Source organism: Scyliorhinus torazame, chromosome 5 (genome assembly GCF_047496885.1).
Source record: "Scyliorhinus torazame isolate Kashiwa2021f chromosome 5, sScyTor2.1, whole genome shotgun sequence".
Classification (NCBI taxonomy): Eukaryota; Metazoa; Chordata; class Chondrichthyes; order Carcharhiniformes; family Scyliorhinidae; genus Scyliorhinus; species Scyliorhinus torazame.
Genome location: NC_092711.1, coordinates 102,153,961 through 102,180,838, shown reverse-complemented (window position 1 = coordinate 102,180,838; position 26,878 = coordinate 102,153,961). Strand labels below are relative to the sequence as shown.

Sequence of the window (26,878 nt, the reverse complement as noted above, 5' to 3'; positions counted from 1 at the left end):
TTGAGTTTAGAAGAGTGAGTAAATCTCATAGAAAGTTACACATTTCTAACAGGATTAGACAGGGTAGGTTCAGAAAGAACGTTCCCGATAGGGGTGGAATCCAGAACTAGTCGTCATAGTTTTGGAATATGAGGTATACCTTTTAGGACGAATCTTGGTGAATCTGTGGAATTCGGTACCACAGAAAGTAGTTGAGGACAAAATATTGTGTAATTTCAAGAAGGAATTAGATATAGCTCTTGTGGCTAATGGGATCAAGGCTATTGGGGGAAGGCGGGATCAGGGTATTGAACCTGATGATCAGCCATGATCATTATGAATGGCGGAACAGGCTCGTAGGGCCGAATGGTCTCTTGCTGCTTCTCTTATCTATGTATGCTTCTGTGGAATATTATATGCAACATCACACATTGGCATAAAATCAACTCTCAGTAAAGGGACCGTCTCGGTTACTTGGATAATTATCACAGTTAAGCTTTTTGCAAGCAGTCACTGCACTCCCTAGTTCCTCACTCTGATACTGTATTTTATGATCGTCAGTATCCCTGATCAAAGTGCCTATCTAATGGCAGTTACAAAGAGAACCACTGCAGTAACATTCTCCGCGGTAACCCTGCCCGCAGGTTCCGTTAGCTGTTCTCTATTGAACCTCCCGGCCTGTCCTGTGTTATTTCAGAGGTTGCTGCAGCTGTTCCGGAACTGCGACTCGCAGCGAGGTTTTTGTACAGTGAATGCCGGGATTTGTCTCATTGTGCGGCTCAGCCGCACAATAATAAACAGCGGCATCAGCAGTCTCCGTGTTTTTAATGATCAATTCGCCGCGTTTGTCATCACTGTAAAGATTCAGTTTAAAACGACCGCTTCGGCCGTCGCTGCTCGATGTTTTCCTTATAATCCATTCCAGTCCCTGGCCCGGTTTCTGTTTGTACCAATGCATGGCGTAAAAGCTCTCCACCTCATAGCTACAGTCTAGCCGCACGGAATTCCCTCTCTGGACACTTTTCCAAGCGGGGGATTGAAGCACCCGGTCCGAGAGACATCCACCTGCGAAGAAAATAAGAATAATTCACTGGAACAACAATAAAACAAACAAACGATTTGCGTAAGGTGGTGCAACACTGTATCTTACACGTTAGCATTGTCAGGATAAAGGATAATATATTTAATTGTGCAATGCTGTACATCACTACAATTAAAATATCAAATCTCAGTGAGAACGGGACACAGAGCATTTTAAGAAAATGCATGGAGTGGGGAAAGTATTGCAATGCCGGCTGCTTTATGTCAGTGCCGCCCACTTACTGTCTCAGTCGCGTGGTTTCGCTGCGCTTGCGCTGATTTGAACCGGATATTGACCCGATGGAGGAGGTGATTTTTTTTCTATCCGCTGCACTTTCAGCGGGCGTTTCAGATGTGAACGTATCAGTTGTCTAAAGACCAGGATGTTCTTCTCCCTGTGTAGTGAAGAAAGGCGAACCGCACCCCTTTGTCAGCATGAGTGAGTAAGGGAGACATTTCTGCTCTTTGGTCTCCAGGTATGGGTCTCGTTTAGGGATTTTCAATCAATGCCCCTGCGAGCGGTCGTGGGTTTCAATCCAGGACAAGCCCTTTACTCCAGGTCAGACATTATGAATTGTTTGCGATGCTGACGGTTGATTTACATTGGCCCACTCTGAAAAAGATCCCTCAGGACTCGGGATGTTTATGTCGTTTCTCTCCCCACAGATGATGCTCGAGGGAGACAGTGTCTGAGCTGGAGCGCGTTTGGATAGAATTGATGCTCCAGATCTGCGTTAACTTCACAGGGACGTGACCCATCTAATCCACAGAGCCAAAGTGGAGAATTGAGCTGACTGGAGAGCTGCATCTTAACGCTGACCTCCCGGACCTCGGCCTCCTGAAATGTTCCAAAGAAGCTCAACAGACACTCGAGGAACAGCAGCGCCTCTTTCCACTGGGCTCAGTACAGCTTTCACACTCAGAGTGTGTGCAACAGTCTCACACTGTAAATGCTGCCCCTATTCTGTGTGTTCTTCCATCGCAGATTTGGGTTTGAATCTTGTTTCCACTTGTTCTTTGTGTCCGGGCGACAGTTGTTGATCAATCTGCCATTGACAGCTCCTCCAGACACATCTTTTGTTTCTTTGTTTCTTCCATTGCTCTGACAGAGAGCTGGCACAGACACGGCAGCCCGAATGGCCTCATTTTGTGGTGTAATTATTCTCTGATTCGATGCTAACCTCAGCCTGTGGCCAGGAACCCAAGGCCTTTTCTCATTTAATCTCTCCTGACTTGCACCCGGTCAGAGCCCTTTCCTGTAGTTCTGTTTGCTCCCTCCGGGATTTCACTTGGTTAAAACGTCCGACATTTCTAACCGGTCCCGGTTTTAATGAAAGGTGATGGTGAAAGACGAGCTTTGTTGTCCTGTCGACAAATGCCGCCTGACTCCCTGAGTTGTTGCAGAATTTTCCGCTTTCTCCGCAGATGTTAGATCGACTTTCGATGGCAATGACAGTCTTGATGAATTTAAATTCCACCACCCACCATGGTGAGATTCTACCCGGGATTTCTGATTTCCTTTCCCAGTGATAATACCACGAGGTCCCAAACTAACAATTTTCACTGAATCACACACTCATTTTGCAGACTCCTCCATCAACATTCCTGACAATGTGCTGGCCGACTGGCAGAACTGACTCAGAGGTGGCGGGAAAGTGGGTTCCAGTCGGGAGTTTGGCGAGTGCTCCTGGGAAGGGATCAACTGATTTGGCAGCAGGGTGGGAACTGGAGGGTACATTCAGATGCGGAACAATCAAAAATGGCCATGGAAGGAAAATAATCATTGGCTCAGTCTAGTCATCAAAAGAATCCAACGATAGAAAATGAAATAATAATAATCTTTGTTACTGTCACAAGTAGGTGTATATGAACACTCCAATGAAGCTACTGTGAAAAGCCCCTGGACGCCACACTACGGCGCCTGTTCGGGTACACAGAGGCTGTATTCAGAATGTCCAATTCGCCTAACAAGCACGTCTTTCGGGAGGAAACCAGAGCACCCGGAGGAAACGCACGCAGTCACTGGGAGAACGTGCAGACTCCGCACAGAGAGTACCCGATGTGGGAATCGAACCCGGGACCCTGGCGCTGTGAAGCAACAATGCTAATCACTGCAGACCGTGTCGCCCTGTAAACGGAGGTTTCGGCAGTGGTCATGGGATATAATTCACTATCATGAGCACAGCAAACAAAACAGTCCAACTGAGAGCCGCAATAGGAACCTAGCAATCTGAAATAATAGTTAATATAGAAAAGATTAAAGGGGGACAGGAATGGCGACTCAACATTTCTCCTGACAGGGTTTGCGGACAGAGATAGACAGGGGGATTAAAAGGGTGGGTAACTAGATTGGTTTGATCATCAAATACACACATTTGTGTAGGAAAAGGAATGATATGTTGGAAGATGATCAATTGACGGCAAAGCGATTGAGTTTAGGGCCTACACAGGAGCTGTCATACACTGGGAGTGTATTATTGACCCTCAGTCAGAGGGAGATAGAATGGCAATTATTCAGGTAAATCTTTGTGAAGTGCAATAAGGAAAGGGCCATTTCACGCCCTGGAATACTAGAGCAGTATCACAACCACCATGATGCCAGTCATGTACCCAGTGCAGTAAACAGGAAAACACCGTAGGCGAGCTCCCTCTGGTGGCCATCCGAGGTATGTGGACCTTTCCTGGAAAATCATCGAAGTCTTAAATTACTGAAAGATGTTGTTGCATGGAACATACAGTGCAGAAGGAGGCCATTCGGCCTATTGAGTCTGCACCGACCTACTTAACCAACTTAACCCCTCACTTCCACCCTAGCCCCGGAACCCAATAACGCCTCCTAACCTTTTTTGGACACGAAGGGCAACTTATCATGGCCAATCCCCCTAACCTGCACGTCTTTGGACTGTGGGAAGAAACAGGAGCACCCGGAGGAAACCCACGCACACACGGGGAGAATGTGCAGACTCCGCACAGACAGTACCCAGCAGGGGATCGAACCTGCGACCCTGGCGCTGTGAAGCCACAGTGCTATCCACTTGTGCTACCGTACTGCCCGTTGCGTGGTGATGTGGCATTACTTTTCGTTTATATTGCTATTATTCCGATTTATTTCAATGAAGATAAACCTATACACGGAGATAATTCCAACTTTATTTTAAATCCTGGCGATTCCCGTTGTTTAGTGTAATATCTCAGTCACATTGGTTAAATAAACTAATTTTAAACAATATGAAACCACGGAGGTCACGATGAGATCCCAGCACGAAAAAGATGTCACTATGAAGCCTGACTCACACAAATATCCTGTGTTATTTTCTGATCTCCACGTAAGTGTTTCCATTTTAATCCTACCCATCAGCTGCAGATATTATATTTTACCTGTTATAGCTGCTCCTATTAATGGAACACGTTGGTGATCTCTGTGCAAAGTTGATCGAATTGGATGTTCTATAGTCTGAACTTCAGGAAAACGAGAGAAAGAGAAACAAGCGGCGGACTTGTGAGAGAGAGGGGCAGAGACAGAGAAAGGGGAAACAGAGATATAAAGACCGAGCGACAGAGCGAGCAGACCTTGAGACAAAGAGAGCTGGAGGGACAGAGAATGTCTGGGAGAAGGAGGAAGTCAGAAGATATCATTAATCCAGAACGAACACTGATTGGTGCCCAACTGTCATCAGTTTTGGCAGTTTAGCCAATCATGCTACCTTGGGTAGGGTGCTCTTTCCAGGAGCCGGTGTCGACTCGATGGGCCGAATGGCCTCCTTCTGCACTATAAATTCTATGATATCTGTAGGAAACGCCTCTCCTTTTCCTAGTCAGTGAAGCATTCATTCATCTGAATTTCTGCTTTAATACCAGAACATATTCAAAATCTAATTTATTTCTGTCGAACTCTAATCCAGACACCATGTGTTCCCCATGTTGGTTACTGATAATAATGGTCACGTTGTCCGGTGAGTCGATGTTCTAATGTTCACCGTGTGTTCCATGTGCTATCTTAACTCCCAGGTGTTGAATACGTTTTGTGTTGTTCCAGGAACAAATGGCGAAGATTCAGTGTCCCAGGATCGACCTGAGATAACGGTTCTGGAAGGACAGAGCATTAACCTGGACTGTAGATACTCGACAGCTGTATTTGATACTCTGTTCTGGTACATTCAGTATCCCGGGGATCCTCCAAGGAATTTAATGAAAGTATATAGCATGGGCACTTCAGATAAGTCTCCAGATTTCCCTGCCAGGTTCTCGGCTGCTTTGCACAAAGAAAACCAAAATGTCCCTTTAAATATTGCCACGGCTGATCTCCCCGACAGTGCCGTGTATTTCTGCGCCATAAAGCCCACACTGCTGCAGAGATACAGCGGGTCCCGTACAAGAACTCACACTGGGAGTTCCAATCATTTATCGGCAGAGGGCGCTCTCACACTGATAGACAGACACAATTACTTAGCCTGTGAGGGTCACAGGGTCATTAATAAAACATCAAAAACAAACACAGCACTCACTAAGAACAAGCGAGCAGAAACTGAATAATTATATTCGTTAGTTTATAACTTGCATTTCTACTAAAATGAATTTCACAAATTAATTTACGGTTTGTTAACTCACATTTAGTCTTTTTATGATCTTTCCATTTCTGTCTGAATTATTGTGTGAACGTTTCTCCATCTCCGTTCTCCTCTTCTAGGTCCCTTTGATCAAAGCCGGGACACAGGGTCTATGTGAGGGGATTATTTTATTGGTTGACAGACAGTTTGTAGAAAATGAGCACAGTTCACAAGGCAGTGGTTGCACAGTTTATAACAAACCCAAGGAGAGAGTCCCCCTTAATGGTCATTCTCCTTTCGAGTGTCTGTTTAATGTTTTCTGACACAATTCACAAACCTGTTCCCGTCCTACAATAACCAGACCAGCAAACCCATTCCTACCCCGCCTGGGAATATGCAGCGATTCTTCTTCTAAGACACTGACTGTATCCCAGCTCCGACTGTTCCCATTCACTGACAGACAGTTTCCCAACTAGAGGTGCTAAACCACCATTGGAGACGCAAGAAAGTGAAGTGAGAAAACCTGAGAAAGGGAACCGATTCTTGATGGTGCAGAATAGAAGGTGTTGCTTCGGATTTCAAGTTTTACAGATAAGACGGAGACAATGCGGCCACCCAGTGTCTGGATTGTATGGGGCTGGTGCGAGCGGGCATTTCGGAAAGTAATTGTGGAACAAACACATTTCATCGCATTTGAAAGAGCACCCTACTTAACCGCACATCGCCACCATATCCATGTAACCCTGCAACCCCATCCAACCTAAGGGAAATTTGGCATGGCCAATCCACCTAACCTGCACATCTTTGGACTGTGGGAGGAAACCGGAGCACCCGGAGGAAACCCACGCGGACACGGGGAGAACGTGCAGACTCCGCACAGGCAGTGGCCCAAGCAAGAATCGAACCTGGGACCCTGGCGCTGTGAAACCATAGTGCTAACCACTATGTTACCGTGCTTCCCCCAGGTTAGGTGGGGTTATGCCATGAAGGCATATCTTATGTGCCATGTTGTATTTGATTGTGCTATAGTATATTCTAATGTTCTATGTGATAATAAATTTATTATGTTATTGTATATTTGCGTTCTTCTCAGATGCTGCTGGCAGTGACGAGGAATCACAGTCTCCTGAGACAATGGTGGTTGCCGAGGGAGACATTGCATCCTTGGCCTGTTCTACCACAGTAGCAGGGAAGATCCGATAGTGGTAAAGACAATACCCGGATCGAACCATGAAGTACCTGGCGAGCGGTACCAGCAATCAGGACAGGGTCATAGCTCTGTTCATTTCAGCAGAGAAACGTGTGTTCTGAATGTGAGTGACTCTCGGGAGACAGACACCGCCACCCATCTCTGTGCAGTGGAGGCACGGTGAACTGAAGGCCATTCAGCCCCGTACAAACATCTGCCGGGTGATTCCGAAAGTGCAATTATCAGAGAGCTGGTCTTTTAACAACTTCCTCCCTTGGATATCACCATCAGTCGCCCAATCAGAGAGATCTGTTCCTTATTTGGGTTTATTCTTTAATATCAGAAGAGAAGGGCCAAAGTGCATTTAAATTCAATTATTTTTTGTAGCAGTCTCAACGAGACAGCATGTCCTCCATGGTGCTTTAAGATAATAATCATCGTGCTGTTCTGTGAGTCAATATTCAAAAGTCCTAAAGTGCAGAAAGACACCATTCGGTCCATCGAGTCGGCACTGACCCTCTGAAAGAGCGCTCTACCTAGGCCCACTCCCCCACCTTATCCCCATAACCCCACCTAACCTTTGGACACTAAGGGACAATTTATCATGGCAATCCACCTGACCTGCACATCTTTGGGCTGTGGAACGAAACTGTGTGTGTGTGTTTGTCTGTGTGTGTGTGTGTGTCTGTTTGTGTGTGTGTGCGTGTATCTGTGTGTCCGTGTCTGTGTCTGTGTGTGCGTGTGTGTCTTTGTGTGTCTGTGTGTGCGTGTCTGTCTTTGTATCTGTATATGTGTGTGTGTTTGTGTATGTCTGTGTGCGGGTATGTGTGCCTGTGTCTGTGTGTGTATCTGTGTGTATGTCTGTGTGTGTGTCTGTGTTTGTGTCTGTGTGTGTGTGTGTTTGTGTTTCTGTCGTGTTTATGTGTGTGTCTGCAATGTGTGTGCGTCTGTGTGCGTGCGTCTGTGTGTCTGTGTGTGTATTTGTGTGTCTCTTTGTGTGTGTGCCTGTCTGTGTTTGTGTGTGTATGTGTACGTCTGTCTGTGTGTCTGTGTCTGTGTGTGTGCCTGTCTGTGTGTGTGTGTACATGTGTCTGTGTGTGTCTGTGTATGTGTCTGTGTGTGTGTGTGTGTGCCTGTCTGTGTGTGTGTATGTGTGTACATGTGTCTGTGTGTGTCTGTGTCTGTGTCTGTGTGTGTGTGTGTGTGTTCGGAAATCGCTGTCTTTTAAAGCAGACCAAGGCAGGCCAGCAGCACGATTCAATTCCCGTACCAGCCTCCCCGAACAGGCGCCGGAATGTGGCGACTAGGGGCTTTTCACAGCAATTTTATTTGAAGCCTACTTGTGACAATAAGCGATTTTCATTTCATTTTCAGATTCAGTAAGACGAAAGGAGTGAAAGAGAAAGAAAGAACGAGAGAGAGCCATCGAGACGAAGACAGAGCCCGGGACTGGGAGACAGACAGGAATACAGTCAGGTCAAGTCGTTATTGAAGAAAATATATATTATCAATGGAGGCAGCACAGAGGTAATTTGCTTGCATGATCTAGGATATGGAGGAACTATCATATGAGGAAAGATTAAACAGGACTGTACTCCTTGGAGTTATAGAATCATAGAATCATAGAAGTTTACAGCATGGAAACAGGCCCTTCGGCCCAACCAGTCCATGCCGCCCAGTTTTTACCATTAAGCTAGTCCCAGTTGCCCGCACTTGGCCCATAACCCTCTATACCCATCTTACCCATGTAACTATCTAAATGTTTTTTAAAAGACACAATTGTACCCGCCTCTACTACTACCTCTGGCAGCCCATTCCAGACACTCACTACGCTCTGAGTGAAGAAATTGCCCCTCTGGGCCCTTCTGAATCTCTCCCCTCTCACCTTAAACCTATGCCCTCTAGTTTTAGACTCCCCTACATTTGGGAAAAGATGCTGACTATCTACCTTATCTATGCCCCTCATTATTTTATAGACCTCTATAAGATCACCCCTAAGCCTCCTACGCTCCAAGGAAAAAAGTCCCAGTCTATCCAGCCTCTCCTTATAACTCAAACCATCAAGAACCGGCAACATCCTAGTAAATCTTTTTTAGCTGCCTTCCATTTTAGCCTGGCGTCTGAACTGTATTTATCATCTTGTGTTTTTTAAAGTTCTTCCCACCAAAGAGCTCCAGCATCGTATTTGTCTGTTTACTGCGGCGGGAGCGGTTACGGGTTCCTTCATATTACTATTATAATGTACTTTAATGCAGGTGAATATTGACAGGAACTAATGTTAAATTATGTTTAAATGGCAGTGAAGTAACTTATTTTGACACGTGCTGTGTTTCATTCAATTGATTATATCATTTTCTCAATAATTTAATATTTTAATATAGTATTAGTTATGTCTTATTTTTCTCCCCATTTTGAATTCCTGCATCTACTTTTTTCTTTTTTCTCACTATGTTCCTTTGTTTCTCTGTTTCTGTTGTTATCTGTTCGTTTGTCTCTCTCTTCGTTTCTCCGGCCTTATTGTCTCCACATCACTTCACCGGGTCCCCTCACTGTACCTTGGTTGGTGAATTCGTTGAAACGGGAATTTGAGATGAATTTGATTTTCTGCTCTCTGAACCTGAATGCCAGGTGAAGGAACGAAAACGAGACAGTGAAAGTGTCTGAGAGAGAGAGAGAGAGAAAGAGATACCGACAGAGAAGCCGAACAGCTCACTGAAAGAAAACGAGGTTGTTTTTGATCTCCACGGAAGCTTTAGATTTTCAAGCGAGTTCCCGGTTCTGAAGGGCAGGCAGGAAATTAGACCTCCGGCCGCAATCTGATCAACTGTGATCTTACTGAAGGTTTGAAGGGTCAACTGATCTGCGCCCGATGCTATTTCTTATATGGTTAGTTTCATATAATGTAGAGAGGACCAAGATATGCTTAAAAAACAAGTATCTCAGGTTTCTTAGGCGGAATATCAATGTCATCGTGTTTTTAAGACAAAGACATTTACATTCCCCTTTAGTCTATCGCGGGGAAGGAGTGATGAAAAAGGCCAATGTTGTTGTGTTGCTAATTCCGGAGTTTCTGAGGAGAAGAGCTTCTCACTGGCCATACTAACTGTCTACGGTCTGAATAGGAGGGGTAGTACGCAGGCAGTGGCCCCGTGAGGTAACTGAAGAGGAAATTGTGGTAAATTACAAAAATAGAAATGAAATACGGAGTGCCCCACGGGTTTGAGGAAAATGGGATTATTGGACAAACAAGTAGAATCAGTGATATTTGGGTGGAAAGATCAGTCAGGGGATAATGGAGTTTTAAAGTGAGGGAGTTTCTGAGAAGTCAGATCCTGCTGAGGAGTGGAACCAGGAGGGTCATGAATTAGTCCCTCTTCAGTGGAGGAAGTGATCAGCTGGAGCAGAAATACACACTCCCCGACCACGGCAGTGCTGACCCATCCGATGCCACGAATGGGTCATGTGCAGCAATGTCCCCAACAGCACAATCGTTTCAGAACGAAAATGAGGACAGCGAACGGAAGCTGCTCCCCGGGACACCGCAGACTCGAAACTAGTCAGACTGTGCGGCTGGTTCACAAGTTGCTCAACTCTTTATGTCACAGCATTTCCATACATGACATTCTGTCAGGCAGGTGGCTCAATACAGGGGGTGGGGGTGGGTGTGGGGGGTGGGTGTGGGGGTAGGGGTGGGGGGGTGGGTGTGGGGGTGGGTGGGGGTAGGGGTGGGGGGGGGTGGGGGCGGGTGTGGGGGCGGGTGTGGGGGTAGGGTGGGGGTGGGGGTGGGGGGTGTGGGTGGGGGTGGGGGTGGGGGTGGGGGTAGGGGTGGGGGGGGTGGGGGCGGGTGTGGGGGTGGGTGTGGGGGTAGGGTGGGGGTGGGAGGTGGGGGTGGGGGGGGTGGGTGGGGGTGGGGGTGGGGGTGGGAGGTTGGACAACTGACCCCAACTTCAAAAAGTCACCTGGATCTCGCTGCTCTGAACACGGAACACTGTTCTCTGGAAGTCGGCACATTTCCCCGAGGGAAGGAGAGCGGAAGAGTTGGGCTGAGATTGCTGCTCCTCTGGTGGCTGGGACTGACCTTGACAAACGGCAGACTGTCAAACCCAGCGACTGAAGGTTGCATTTTTAAAAAAGGTCAGCTGTCAGATTACATGGCCGGATGTTATATTTTGTGAATCAGTGGTGTGAGGAGTGAAGGGGTGGGACTGCTTGTCAATTCAAACCCCGCCCAGAGCAGGTAGATGGTGTAGGAGGAGCTAGCGGAACTATCTCTGACCAGTCAGCTGTCGGGTTAAAATGTTACTACCCAGTCAGCGCATTGATGCTTCTTATTGGAAATACATCTCAAAAGCACTTCCTAAACCTTAGTTTTAGCTCTCTGTACAACATTCCTTAACTTAACGGATCGTAAGAGTGAATATATATACTATTGGAAAGATTGTTCCTGAAGATATAATGAGGCTCATGCCCTATAGCAACCTGGTTATATGGTGGCTGGTTTTCGGTATGTACAGACATCATGTGTTGTTTGTTTGCAGTAATGTGATGTTGATAGATGTTTGCACGCAGTGTGGCAGTGAACATTTTGTTACCTTTTATTGCAGCGGTCATCCAGGCAGATTCTGTGTCCCAGCCTCAGACTGCACTGAACATCGCTGAAGGAGGTAGAACGAAAATAGACTGCAGCTACACAACAAACCGCGGTAACCCCGATCTGTACTGGTACAGACAGCGCAAGGACCAGGCCCCGCGATTTATCCTGTATCGAGACCGAAGCAGTAAAAGAGACGCAGAGTTTGCCAAGGGAAGATTCAAAGCCGGCCAGGCTAATGCAGAGAATAAGTTTCCTTTAACAGTCACTCGAGCGGAAACCCAAGACAGCGCCGTATATTTCTGCGGGTTGAGAGACACAGCGGTTTAATACTCCTCTCTCGCTGAACAAAAACCTCACTGAAGTAGAACTGTCACAGGCTGTGACTCCAGCTCAAAGCGCTATCCGTGTCTCGGCTGTAACTGTTCCATTTCTCAACTCTCGGGCCTCTGAGCCAGGAAGTTGTGGGTTCAAGACTCCCTGCAGATATCTGAGTACGTGATCCAGCTGACACTTATACTGCCAGTCAAAGGGAGTCCCGGCGTCTCCGCAGTGAAGTATTCGGATAACCGAGCATTAGAGGCTTCAACTACCCTTTCTGGAGGACCTTAGTCACCACCGCAACACTCGCCCCAATAATGTCCATTGCCCGACTGGGCCTCAGGTCTGAACCTCGCGGCGCTGAGTTTCCCACAGAACCAAATTGGCGTCTCTGCACCAATCCAAGATCAGTACTTGAGCTCAGTCCCTTGAAACGTTCCCTAGTTCCTAGCGGATAACGTTGGACTGGACTCCTTCACTTTTAAGGTCTCAATAATCTGCTCAAGCTCATTCCCCCATCTTCTCGTTACCCACATTCTCCAAAAATGGGGCTATGTCCCCACGCCAGCGTCAAAACGCAGACGTTTCACTCTGGACTTTCCTGCTGAAAGTCCTGATGAATTCTCCTACCTGCAGCACGGTAGCATTGTGGATAGCACAATTGCTTCACAGCTCCAGGGTCCCAGGTTCGATTCCGTCTTGGGTCACTGTCTGTGCGGAGTCTGCACATCCTCCCCGTCTGTGCGTGGGTTTCCTCCGGGTGCTCCGGTTTCCTCCCACAATGCAAAGATGTGCAGGTTCGGTGGATTGGCCGTGATAAATTGCCCTTAGTGCCCAAAATTGCCCTTAGTGTTGGGTGGGGTTGCTGGGTTATGGGGATAGGGTGTTGACCTTGGGTTGGGTGCTCTTTCCAAGAGCTGGTGCAGACTCGATGGGCCGAAAGGCCTCCTTCTGCACTGTAAATTCTATGAATTAAAAAAAATTCTACGAATAAAAATTCGCTGCAGGGGGCGAGCAGGGCCCCGGAGAGCTCCTCGCAGCTCTGGCTGCGGATACCGGCCCGGCACCTCCGGTCGGGAGTCCGCGCCTGCGCACGGCGGCGGCCTCCAGCGGCTCGTGCGTCATGGTGGACTTACCCCCCCTGGACCATCCACCGACCGCTAGGCGGTGAGAAGCACGCGGTCGGGAACTCGGCCAGTTTTCCTCGGAGAATCGCCGCGGGGGCCTCCGTCCATGGCCCCCGGCCCGCGCCGCCTAGTCCGCGCGCGCGAGACTCCCGAGCGATTCTCCGGGAACCGGAGCGGAACCCAGCCCATTTTGTGAGCAAAGGAAACCAGGAAATGGGAACCGGAAACCGGAACCGGAAACAGGGAAACGGAAACTGGGAAATGGGAACCGGAAACCGGAAACGGAAACCGGGAAATGGGAACCGGAAACCGGAAGGTGTCGGTTTTTCCATTCAGAGAAAAACTAATCAAGGAGGAAAGATATGAGTTCAGCCGAGTTTTTCTGACGCTTTGTAAACCTGAGCAATTATTTCCACCACAGGCTGATGAAGAAATGGGAAAATGACGGATTTCCAGCCGCAATTCTATTTCAGAACTATTTTGTGCAGGGTGTGTAGGAGTTGGAGAGGAAATGTTGCAAAGTGACGGGAAGGGAGTAAAAGAGGGAGGACAGCAATCCTGGGAATATTGCATTACATCATAAACCAATGACAATGTAATACAAAACAGTCAACCTCCTAAACTGCCCGACAACAACAGGTCAATGCGCCTGATTGAAGCGACCAGAGGTCTTGGGATTAGCAACTTGATTTTCTGCTTTGTTCAAAAGTTTTCAATTTCCCCACTACCACTGCTGGACTCTGGAGACTGGTCAGGTTCACGGCGATGCAACTTAATCATTTACATTCACATTTCGCTCTTATCCAAAATGGTGTTGCAGCGGTAAAACTCCTCGCTCAGGTATTCAAAGATCCGTGTTGGTGATATCAGGGCAGGAGGTTCAATTCTCACCCTGGCAGCGGGGGGGGGAATTTACTGAATTCAATGCATTAATAAAAATATTATGGAATTGACAAGCCAGACTCGCCTCAATAATGATGATCATTGGTTGTCGTGGAAACCCGTCAGCTTCACTGTTGTAATTAGGGGACGGAAATCTGGCACCTTGACCCGGTCTGGCTTACACTTGACACCCCGACCCAGCAATGCGGTTGTGTCTGAAATCGCAAAATAATAACCGGGGACGCCCAAATCGAATGAAACAATTTTTAAAACTCTGTACGTTCGGTTCTCCGGGGTGCATTCCGAAGATTCAGGGTGCATTTAGTGCTTTTGCTGTCTTCTTAATGCTGTATTTAGAAAGACACGGTCCAGTGCAATATAAACAGACAAGAGGTCCAATATAATAGCACCAGAGACACGGTCCACTGCAACATACACAGAGGCATGATCTGTTGCAGTCATATCTCAGACTGAAGCTAATGCAATACAAGCATAGACATAATATCAGGTTCTCTGGCTCCACCTGATCCTCTGGTTCCACACATTATCAGCCATTTCCCCATCTCCTCTGCCAATTGCCAGGAGTCTTCAGCAAAGGCTTATTAACAAGGTTGATTTTATCGGATTGTGTTGCTGGGTTCCAGAGTTTATTTAAAAATCACCAAATTGCCAACTTCACAAAGGCGATCTTCAGAATCAGCGGCGTTTCCCAAAGCACATCGTCCTTCAGCATATCTCCTGAATTGTGGGATGTGTGTTCTCAAAATGAACAATGTCCAGATGCTTGGGGAGAAATAGCGAAGCCGGTTATCATTGTTACCCCAGACTCGAAATGTGCAGCCACTCCCCAATGATTAAAACTGCAGCGCACATCAGGAGATACATTCTCAGCCAGCCAGTTCAGACACACACACACACACAGACACAGACAGACAGACACACACACACACACAGACACAGGCACACACACACAGACACACACAGACAGACAGACACAGACACACACACACAGACACAGACACAGACACACACACACACACAGACAGACACATACACAGACACACACACACACATACACAGACACACACACACACAGACACACAGATACACACATACACAGACACACACACACACAGACACACACAGACACAGACACACGCACACACACAGACACACACACACACACAGACACAGACACACACATAGACACACACACAGACAGACAGAGACACACACACAGACACACACATACACAGACACATACACAGACACACACACACACACACACAGACACACACATACAGAGACACACACAGACACAGACACACACATAGACACACACACACACAGACAGACACACACAGACAGACACACACACACACACAGACACACACACACACACACATACACAGACAGACAGACACAGACACACACACAGACACAGTCTATCTTTCAGCATCTGTGAACTTACTGATTATAACCCCGACATTCCCGGCTAGATCATTAATGGAGACTACAAGTAACAAGAGACCCAGCAGCGATCCCTAAAGTACACCACTGGACCGGGAGTACAGTAACAAAAACACCATAGCCGTCTGCCTCCAGTCTCTCAACCAATTTTGCATCCAAGACTTGCTCTGTCTGGACTGCTTCAGAGCGTTTGGAGTCTGAGATCACATTTACTACAGTGATCCATACAAATAAACTCCAACAGGCGGCGTTGGTACAGGCGCGTCTGAGTACTGTGAACGGAAAAGAGAGATCAAGACAAGGAGTTTGTTATTAAGTGACAAAAAGTGAATTGCAATAACTCAGGTTGACCACCCGTCCGTGCTGGGTGGTAGAGAATTGGACACAGTTCTGTGTTGACACATGGACAGTGGGAAGGTTGGTTGAACACAGTTTAAGGAGACTATGTGGATGCCGAGTGACAGAGAAGGGAAAATGCCTGTGGCATGGATACAGATTGCAGATTGTCCTGAGTCGGATGGGGAAATGGGAGTGGTTGAACATAAATGGGAAGATGGGGGAAAGAAGCTGAATAATTGAGCAACATAAATTGGAAAAGAAACTGGACAAAATAGAGAGGCAAAAGAAAGAATCAAACTACAGTTTAATCTTTATAAAAGAATGAAAATCGATGATACCCATGATTAAATGAATGGGATGTTACATCAATGTCACTGTGCAGGGGAGTCCTGATTTCCTCAGTGCACCAGCTCAGCCACTGGCTGCATTCAACGCTCAGGGAGCAGCCCTTAGAATCAAGCGGCAGCGGCAGAAGCCTCACACGGGAGCAGAGAGGAATCATTCAGGATGTTGCCACATGGCAGAATCTTGTCGTCCCCCCCCCCCCCCCCCCACACACACACACAGGCCACCGTCACCATCTGGGACACTGACTGTACCCCTGTGTCTTTTCTACCCCTCGACAATGGGCTGTGAGAGACACAGAGCGAGCACTAGTGGATATGCTTCTCTAAACTGGGCAGAAAAATCTTTGACTGAGAGTTTGCTGCTGGACCAGGGGGACGTGGAGCTCACCACGGCCAATCTCACACCGCAGCAGGTTACAGAGTGCGGGGGTTAGAAAAGGCCTATTCAATTATGTTTGTCTGCTTTGACTGCCGGTCGGATTGGATTCATCAGTTTGTTTTCTCAGCCCATGCTGGGTCCAGTTAGATGACAGTTTGATGGGAGGTTGATGTGGTTTCCTCTCCCGTGTGTGACTGAGTGGCTGACAGCGCCGCTGCTCCTTGTGGCTGCAGCTGCCCGCGATCCTCCACATGATTCAACAGGCTGCAGTTTCCACCTACAGTTTGTGTACAGGGATGATGCTGCTTTTTATCACAGTGTGTTCCAGAAAGCGCAGTAATACACGGCAGCGTCAGTCAGCTTCAGCCTCGATATACTTAAACTGATGAATTTCTTCGAGGTCTGGAGATCCACAGAGAAACGATCTCCAGCAAAATCTGCTTTGTTTTCATAACCACCAGAATCCTTCCTCAATACATACTCGGGCTGTGTGTCTGGGTGTTGCCGGTATCAGAGCAAGCTATAGCTGCTCCATGCAGTATCATAGGCACAGTTTAAAGTCACCCCACCTCCTTCCGTCTCAACCTGCGAGGAAATCGGCTGAGAGACAGAATCGCCGTGACTCAGATCTGAAAAAGAATCAACACAGATAATATATCAAAATAGGCTCTTTATTTCACATCATGCTCAGGACACGATGGAAGGAATGAAAGATGTTAGTTCCAAAATGACCTGGTAGAAGAGCTCCCCACAGCAGCCAGATGCCGAGTGGCCGCATTGTGCGCTCTTGTGAAGAGGGGGTTGGACACTTGAAGACAGCCGACCTGATCCCCGCCCTCAACAATCTGCTGCCTTGTCTCCGGATGTCCTCACCTCACTTCCTTCTGTCGCCAATGCACCGGGAAGGTGGTTAGTGTCTGAGCCCGAGCTGATCTGTACTCACTGCCCTCACAGGGAATGCATCCAGACTAATGGTCCAGGTGTACGGATCAGACATGGGGCTACTGAATGTGACTCGAAGGACAGACTACTGAATGTTTTTTTTTGCCTGCCAATCAGTTTGTTTTCAGAATTCTATCGACCTTATTATTGGGATAGTCGTACCAGCGACTCCAGTAAGATCACCCTCACGGTTCAGTTTCCAATTTGTTCCCCTCAACGCCGCTGTCAGGATCCAAGCTCAATTATACTAGAAACATCGAATCAGAGAATCCCTACAGTGTAGAAGGAGGTCATTCGGTGCATGACATCTGCACCGACCCTCTGACAGAGAAATTCACTCAAGGAGGTAATGTGGGCCTTTTTGACCCGACCCATCGATCTGGTGTAGGGCGCCTGTGGTGTGACCTATGGAATAGCCGGATATTGCCGCAGGAACGTTTTTATTTGGCTATGGTGAGCCATCATTTCTTGCCTTTATCATTGAAGAGTCAAACACATTGCTGTGGATGCCCAGAAAGATGGCAGAGTTCCTTCCTTAAAGGCCATTCGTGATAATTCTTACTGGTTGTCATACTTTTAAATCCTAGATTTTTATTGAATTTAAATTTCACCAAGTACCGTGGGGGGATTCGATCCGCCACTGCCTCCCTGGTTAAAGAACGGGGGCATATTTGCAAATCAGGATGCTGCGTGATTTAAAGGCGAACTCCAGTTGAACAATCTTCACAGGGATCTGTTGCCCATGTCCTTCGAGCTGGTAGAGTTCGCAACTTTTGAAGGTATTCACAAAGGTGCCTTTGTGATTTGCTGCTGTGAATCTTGTAGATGGCTCACCGTGCTGCCAATACGCTCTGGCGGTGAAGTGGGGGAATGTTTAAGGTGATGGGTGACGCGCGAATCAAGGAGTCTATTTTATCTTGGATGGTGTCAAGCTACTTGAGTATTATTGAAATGGCGCTAATCCAGGCAAGTGGGAAGAATTCAGTCACACGCCTGGTGCATTCCTTGTAGATTTGGGGCAGGCTTTGGGGAGTTTGGAGACTAGTTCCTCGCTTCACATTTCTAACGGCGTATTCACACGATAGGTCCAGTAGATTTTTCTGCTCAGTGGCAACCTCCACAGTATTTATGATCGAGGACTCAGTACCAAGAGTCCATGGGGAAATGTGCTCTCGTTTGAGATGAACATTGCATGCTGCTTTTGTGGCACAGATTTTACCGGCCACTTATCATCCTGATGCCGAATGTGTCCAGGCCTTTCTGTATGTGAGTTTGAAATGCTTCAATAGTTCTGGGGTTTGTGGCAAGACGGATGATCCAATAGTGTCGACAAATCGCCGTCGTTAAATTAGTGTCTGGGTGCCCTGATACAGAGATAAATAGCAGGAGTTTGTTCAAATGTAACAACAGTCAAGCAATAGGACTATTTCCCCATCAGAGTAGCCGGTAACCCCATGCCGTGCGGTGGGATTGGGATTGACATATTTCTGTATAGCCATGTGGACAGTGAGAAGGTTAGGTACAAGGAAACACATGAACAGAGAGAAGAGAGACATATTGACTGAAGTCTTGTGGCACAGGTGAAGAATTCATAGTTAACGATTTCACCGAGCACATAGACCAGGGTGAGCGGCGTGTGGGTGTGGAGAAAACACGATGTTAGAACTGCAGACTCGCTCTTGCAGGAGTCGGCTACAGAGAAGCATTTTGAAGGAGGTCCCATCACCATTAATTACAGCTGTTCAAGCACGTGCAGCTCATATTCTTTGCAACTGTACCGTCTGGACAATATGTCAGACCTATGTCCGACTCCTATTTATCGACTACAGCTCAGCCTTCAACACCATCATTCCTCCGAAACTCATCTCCAAACTCCGTGGCCTTGGCCTTGGCTCCTCTCTCTGCGACTGGGTCCTGAACGTTCTAACCCACAGGCCACAATCAGTAAGGACAGGCAACAACACCTCCTCCAAGAGCCAGTGCAGACTCGATGCGCCGAATGGCCTCCTTCTGCACTGTAAATTCTATGAAAAGAACAAAATTCGCTGCAGGGGGCGAGCAGGGCCCCGGAGAGCTCCTCGCAGCTCTGGCTGCGGATACCGGCCCGGCACCTCCGCTCGGGAGTCCGCGCCTGCGCACGGCGGCGGCCTCCAGCGGCTCGTGCGTCATGGTGGACTCACCCCCCCCGGACCATCCACCGACCGCTAGGCGGTGAGAAGCACGCGGTCGGGAACTCGGCCAGTTTTCCTCGGAGAATCGCCGCGGGGGCCTCCGTCCATGGCCCCCGGCCCGCGCCGCCTAGTCCGCGCGCGAGAGACTCCCGAGCGATTCTCCGGGAACCGGAGCGGAACCCAGCCCATTTTGTGAGCAAAGGAAACTGGGAAATGGGAACCGGAAACCGGAACCGGAAACCAGGAAACGGGAACCGGAAACCGGAAGGTGTCGGTTTTTCCATTCAGAGAAAAACTAATCAAGGAGGAAAGATGTGAGTTCAGCCGAGTTTTTCTGACGCTTTGTAAACCTGAGCAATTATTTCCACCACAGGCTGATGAAGAAATGGGAAAATGACGGATTTCCAGCCGCAATTCTATTTCAGAACTATTTTGTGCAGGGTGTGTGGGAGTTGGAGAGGAAATGTTGCAAAGTGACGGGAAGGGAGTAAAAGAGGGAGGACAGCAATCCTGGGAATATTGCATTACATCATAAACCAATGACAATGTAATACAAAACAGTCAACCTCCTAAACTGCCCGACAACGACAGGTCAATGCGCCTGATTTAAGCGACCAGAGGTCTTGGGATTAGCAACTTGATTTTCTGCTTTGTTCAAAAGTTTTCAATTTCCCCACTACCACTGCTGGACTCTGGAGACTGGTCAGGTTCACGGTGATGCAACTTAATCATTTACATTCACATTTCGCTCTTATCCAAAATGGTGTTGCAGCGGTAAAACTCCTCGCTCAGGTATTCAAAGATCCGTGTTGGTGATATCAGGGCAGGAGGTTCAATTCTCACCCTGGCAGCGGGGGGGGGGGGGGGGGGGGGGAATTTACTGAATTCAATGCATTAATAAAAATATTATGGAATTGACAAGCCAGACTCGCCTCAATAATGATGATCATTGGTTGTCGTGGAAACCCGTCAGCTTCACTATTGTAATTAGGGGACGGAAATCTGGCACCTTGACCCGGTCTGGCTTACACTTGACACCCCGACCCAGCAATGCGGTTGTGTCTGAAATCGCAAAATAATAACCGGGGACGCCCAAATCGAATGAAACAATTTTTAAAACTCTGTACGTTCGGTTCTCCGGGGTGCATTCCTAAGTTTCAGGGTGCATTTAGTGCTTTTGCTGTCTTCTTAATGCTGTATTTAGAAAGACACGGTCCAGTGCAATATAAACAGACAAGAGGTCCAATATAATAGCACCAGAGACACGGTCCACTGCAACATACACAGAGGCATGATCTGTTGCAGTCATATCTCAGACTGAAGCTAATGCAATACAAGCATAGACATAATATCAGGTTCTCTGGCTCCACCTGATCCTCTGGTTCCACACATTATCAGCCATTTCCCCATCTCCTCTGCCAATTGCCAGGAGTCTTCAGCAAAGGCTTATTAACAAGGTTGATTTTATCGGATTGTGTTGCTGGGTTCCAGAGTTTATTTAAAAATCACCAAATTGCCAACTTCACAAAGGCGATCTTAAGAATCAGCGGCGTTTCCCAAAGCACATCGTCCTTCAGCATATCTCCTGAATTGTGGGATGTGTGTTCTCAAAATGAACAATGTCCAGATGCTTGGGGAGAAATAGCGAAGCCGGTTATCATTGTTACCCCAGACTCGAAATGTGCAGCCACTCCCCAATGAATAAAACTGCAGCGCACATCACGAGATACATTCTCAGCCGACAGACACACACACACAGACACACACACAGACACACACACAGACACACACACAGACACACACACAGACACACACACAGACACACACACAGACAGACACACAGACAGACACACAGACAGACACACAGACAGACACACACACAGACACACACACAGACACACACACAGACACACACACAGACAGACACACACACAGACACAGACACAGACACAGACACACACACACAGACACACACACACAGACACACACACAGACACACAGACACACACACACAGACAGACACACACACACAGACACACACACAGTCTCACTTTCAGCAATCTCCATCTACTGGACCCTTCATGCATTACATACACACACACAGTCTCACTTTCAGCAATCTCCCTCTGCTGGACTTTCTCTGCATCACACGCACACACACACACAACCAGTCTCACTTTTAGCAATCTCCATCTGCTGGACCCTTCATGCATTACACACACACACACAGTCTCACTTCAGCAATCTCCCTCTGCTGGACTTTCTCTGCATCACACGCACACACACACAGTCTCACTTTCATCAATCTCCATCTGCTGGATTCTCTCTGCATCACAGACAGACACACACATACACACACACACAATCGCATTGTCAGCAATCTCCCTCTGCTGAACTCTCTGTCTCTCTCTCTCTCACACACACAAGCATGACACTCTCTCACTTCCAACCTTGTCCCTCTTCTGGACTTTCCCCTGGACTTTCCACGGCCACACACACACGGCGCCCCACACACGGCGCCCCACACACGGCGCCCCACACACGGCGCCCCACACACGGCGCCCCACACACGGCGCCCCACACACGGCGCCCCACACACGGCGCCCCACACACGGCGCCCCACACACGGCGCCCCACACACGGCGCCCCACACACGGCGCCCCACACACGGCGCCCCACACACGGCGCCCCACACACCTCTCCACCAGAATTTATTGGTTGGGGGGGGGGGGGGAAACTTGCCAGAGGTCGAACTTCCGGTTCCCGCCGAAATCCAAAGGGCTGCTCCTGTAAAGGTAAGTGGTTTTAAACTCACTACTCACCTCCCAGAAGGCCCCTGCGCACCGCTGCTGCCGAAATCCGAAGTAGACACATAGACACACACACACTCACAGACAGACACACACAGACAGACAGACACACACAGACAGACACACACACACACACACAGACACACACACACACACAGACACAGACAGACAGACACAGACACACACACAGACACACACATACACAGTCTATCTTTCAGCATCTGTGAACTTACTGATTATAACCCCGACATTGCCGGCTAGATCATTAATGGAGACTACAAGTAACAAGAGACCCAGCAGCGATCCCTAAAGTACACCACTGGACCGGGAGTACAGTAACAAAAACACCATAGCCGTCTGCCTCCACTCTCTCAACCAATTTTGCATCCAAGACTTGCTCTGTCTGGACTGCTTCAGAGCGTTTGGAGTCTGAGATCACATTTACTACAGTGATCCATACAAATAAACTCCAACAGGCGGCGTTGGTACAGGCGCACCTGAGAACTGTGAACGGAAAAGAGAGATCAAGACAAGGAGTTTGTTATTAAGTGACAAAAAGTGAATTGCAATAACTCAGGTTGACCACCCGTCCGTGCTGGGTGGTAGAGAATTGGACACAGTTCTGTGTTGACACATGGACAGTGGGAAGGTTGGTTGAACACAGTTTAAGGAGATTATGTGGATGCCGAGTGACAGAGAAGGGAAAATGCCTGTGGCATGGATACAGATTGCAGGTTGTCCTGAGTCGGATGGGGAAATGGGAGTGGTTGAACATAAATGGGAAGATGGGGGAAAGAAGCTGAATAATTGAGCAACATAAATTGGAAAAGAAACTGGACAAAATAGAGAGGCAAAAGAGAGAATCAAACTAGTTTAATCTTTAAAAAAGAATGAAAATCGATGATACTCATGATTAAATGAATGGGATGTTACATCAATGTCACTGTGCAGGGGAGTACTGATTTCCTCAGTGCACCAGCTCAGCCACTGGCTGCATTCAACGCTCAGGGAGCAGCCCTTAGAATCAAGCGGCAGTGGCAGAAGCCTCACACGGGAGCAGAGAGGAATCATTCAGGAGGCTGCCACATGGCAGAATCTTGTCGCCCCCCCCCCCCCCCCCCCCCCCCCACAAACACACACACGCCACCGTCACCATCTGGGACACTGGCTGTACCCCTGTGTCTTTTCTACCCCTCGACAATGGGCTGTGAGAGACACAGAGCGCGCACTAGTGGATATGCTTCTCTAAACTGGGCAGAAACATCTTTGACTGAGAGTTTGCTGCTGGACCAGGGGGGACGTGGAGCTCACCACGACCAATCTCACACCGCAGCAGGTTACAGAGTGCGGGGGTTAGAAAAGGCCTATTCAATTATGTTTGTCTGCTTTGACTGCCGGTCGGATTGGATTCATCAGTTTGTTTTCTCAGCCCATGCTGGGTCCAGTTAGATGACAGTTTGATGGGAGGTTGATGTGGTTTCCTCTCCCGTGTGTGACTGAGTGGCTGACAGCACCGCTGCTCCTTGTGGCTGCAGCAGCCGGCGATCCTCCACATGATTCAACAGGCTGCAGTTTCCACCTACAGTTTGTGTACAGGGATGATGCTGCTTTTTATCACTGTGTGTTCCAGAAGGCGCAGTAATACACGGCAGCGTCAGTCAGCCTCAGCCTCGATATACTTAAACTGATGAATTTCTTCGAGGTCTGGAGATCCACAGAGAAACGATCTCCAGCAAAATCTGCTTTGTTTTCATAACCACCAGATTCCTTCCTCAATACATACTCGGGCTGTGTGTCTGGGTGTTGCCGGTACCAGAGCAAGCTATAGCTGCTCCATGCAGTATCATAGGCACAGTTTAAAGTCACCCCACCTCCTTCCGTCTCAACCTGCGAGGAAATCGGCTGAGAGACAGAATCGCCGTGACTCAGATCTGAAAAAGAATCAACACAGATAATATATCAAAATAGGCTCTTTATTTCACATCATGCTCAGGACACGATGGAAGGAATGAAAGATGTTAGTTCCAAAATGACCTGGTAGAAGAGCTCCCCACAGCAGCCAGATGCCGAGTGGCCGCATCGTGCGCTCTGTGAAGAGGGGGTTGGACACTTGAAGGCAGCCGACCTGATCCCCGCCCTCAACAATCTGCTGCCTTGTCTCCGGATGTCCTCACCTCACTTCCTTCTGTCGCCAATGCACCGGGAAGGTGGTTAGTGTCTGAGCCCGAGCTGATCGGTACTCACTGCCCTCACAGGGAATGCATCCAGACTAATGGTCCAGATGTACGGATCAGACATGGGGCTACTGAATGTGACTCGAAGGACAGACTACTGAATGTTTTTTTTGCCTGCCAATCAGTTTGTTTTCAGAATTCTATCGACCTTATTATTGGGATAGTCGTACCAGCGACTCCAGTAAGATCACCCTCACGGTTCAGTTTCCAATTTGTTCCCCTCAACGCCGCTGTCAGGATCCAAGCTCAATTATACTAGAAACATCGAATCAGAGAATCCCTACAGTGTAGAAGGAGGTCATTCGGTGCATGACATCTGCACCGACCCTCTGACAGAGAAATTCACTCAAGGAGGTAATGTGGGCCTTTTTGACCCGACCCATCGATCTGGTGTCGGGCGCCTGTGGTGTGACCTATGGAATAGCCGGATATTGCCGCAGGAACGTTTTTATTTGGCTATGGTGAGCCATCATTTCTTGCCTTTATCATTGAAGAGCCAAACACATTGCTGTGGGTGCCCAGGTAAGGATGGTAGATTTCCTTCCTTAAAGGCCATTCGTGATAATTCTTACTGGTTGTCATACTTTTAAATCCTAGATTTTTATTGAATTTAAATTTTACCAAGTACCGTGGGGGGATTCGATCCGCCACTGCCTCCCTGGTTAAAGAACGGGGGCATATTTGCAAATCAGGATGCTGCGTGATTTAAAGGCGAACTCCAGTTGAACAATCTTCACAGGGATCTGTTGCCCATGTCCTTCGAGCTGGTAGAGTTCGCAACTTTTGAAGGTATTCACAAAGGTGCCTTTGTGATTTGCTGCATTGAATCTTGTAGATGGCTCACCGTGCTGCCAATGCGCTCTGGCGGTGAAGTGGGGGAATGTTTAAGGTGATGGGTGACACGCGAATCAAGGAGTCGATTTTATCTTGGATGGTGTGAGGCTACTTGAGTATTATTGAAATGGCGCTAATCCAGGCAAGTGGGAAGAATTCAATCACACGCCTGGTGCATTCCTTGTAGATTTGGGGCAGGCTTTGGGGAGTTTGGAGACTAGTTCCTTGCTTCACATTTCTAACGGCGTATTTACATGATAGGTCCAGTAGATTTTTCTGCTCAGTGGCAACCTCCACAGTATTTATGATCGAGGACTCAGTACCAAGAGTCCATGGGGAAATGTGCTCTCGTTTGAGATGAACATTGCATGCTGCTTTTGTGGCACAGGTTTTACCGGCCACTTATCATCCTGATGCCGAATGTGTCCAGGCCTTTCTGTATGTGAGTTTGAAATGCTTCAATAGTTCTGGGGTTTGTGGCAAGACGGATGATCCAATAGTGTCGACAAATCGCCGTCGTTAAATTAGTGTCTGGGTGCCCTGATACAGAGATAAATAGCAGGAGTTTGTTCAAATGTAACAACAGTCAAGCAATAGGACTATTTCCCCATCAGAGGAGCCGGTAACCCCATGCCGTGCGGTGGGATTGGGATTGACATATTTCTGTATAGCCATGTGGACAGTGAGAAGGTTAGGTACAAGGAAACACATGAACAGAGAGAAGAGAGACGTATTGACTGAAGTCTTGTGGCACAGGTGAAGAATTCATATTTAACGATTTCACCGAGCACATAGACCAGGGTGAGCGGCATGTGGGTGTGGAGAAAACACGATGTTAGAACTGCAGACTCGCTCTCGCAGGAGTCGGCTACAGAGAAGCATTTTGAAGGAGGTCCCATCACCATTAATTACAGCTGTTCAAGCACGTGCAGCTCATATTCCTTGCAACTGTACCGTCTGGACAATATGTCAGACCCATGTCCGACTCCTATTTATCGACTCCAGCTCAGCCTTCAACACCATCATTCCGACGAAACTCATCTCCAAACTCCGTGGCCTTGGCCTTGGCTCCTCCCTCCGCGACTGGGTCCTGAACGTTCTAACCCACAGGCCACAATCAGTAAGGACAGGCAACAACACCTCCTCCAAGAGCCGGTGCAGACTTGATGGGCCGAATGGCCTCCTTCTGCACTGTAAATTCTATGAATAAAACAAAATTCGCTGCAGGGGGTGAGCAGGGCCCCGGAGAGCTCCTCGCAGCTCTGGCTGCGGATACCGGCCCGGCACCTCCGGTCGGGAGTCCGCGCCTGCGCATGGCGGCGGCCTCCAGCGGCTCGTGCGTCATGGTGGACTCACCCCCCCCGGACCATCCACCGACCGCTAGGCGGTGAGAAGCACGCGGTCGGGAACTCGGCCAGTTTTCCTCGGAGAATCGCCGCGGGGGCCTCCGTCCATGGCCCCCGGCCCGCGCCGCCTAGTCCGCGCGCGCGAGACTCCCGAGCGATTCTCCGGGAACCGGAGCGGAACCCAGCCCATTTTGTGAGCAAAGGAAACTGGAAACCGGAACCGGAAACCGGGAACCGGAAACCGGGAAATGGGCACCGGAAACCGGAAAATGGAACCGGAAACCGGAAGG

At 48.4% G+C, this 26,878-nt stretch overlaps 1 long non-coding RNA gene and 1 gene segment (V, D, J or C); one reads left to right on the top strand and one right to left on the bottom strand.

The window, feature by feature from the left end:
- The first annotated feature begins 1,516 nt into the window (after positions 1 to 1,516).
- Positions 1,517 to 13,073, top strand: LOC140419252 (uncharacterized). 2 transcript variants are annotated; one of them, XR_011945652.1, is made up of 4 exons: positions 1,517 to 1,618; positions 8,170 to 8,322; positions 9,424 to 9,681; positions 11,400 to 13,073. It is a non-coding gene; the product is annotated as an uncharacterized lncRNA (long non-coding RNA). The 2 variants fall into 2 exon arrangements; XR_011945651.1 differs by having other exon boundaries at positions 9,386 to 9,681.
- A 10,240-nt stretch (positions 13,074 to 23,313) lies between these two features.
- The window catches only part of LOC140419253 (T cell receptor alpha variable 38-2/delta variable 8-like), a 148,923-nt gene continuing 145,358 nt past the window's right edge, over positions 23,314 to 26,878 (bottom strand). The window contains 1 exon segment of the V gene segment in view: positions 23,314 to 24,105. Within this exon segment, the coding sequence occupies positions 23,789 to 24,105 (317 nt within the window).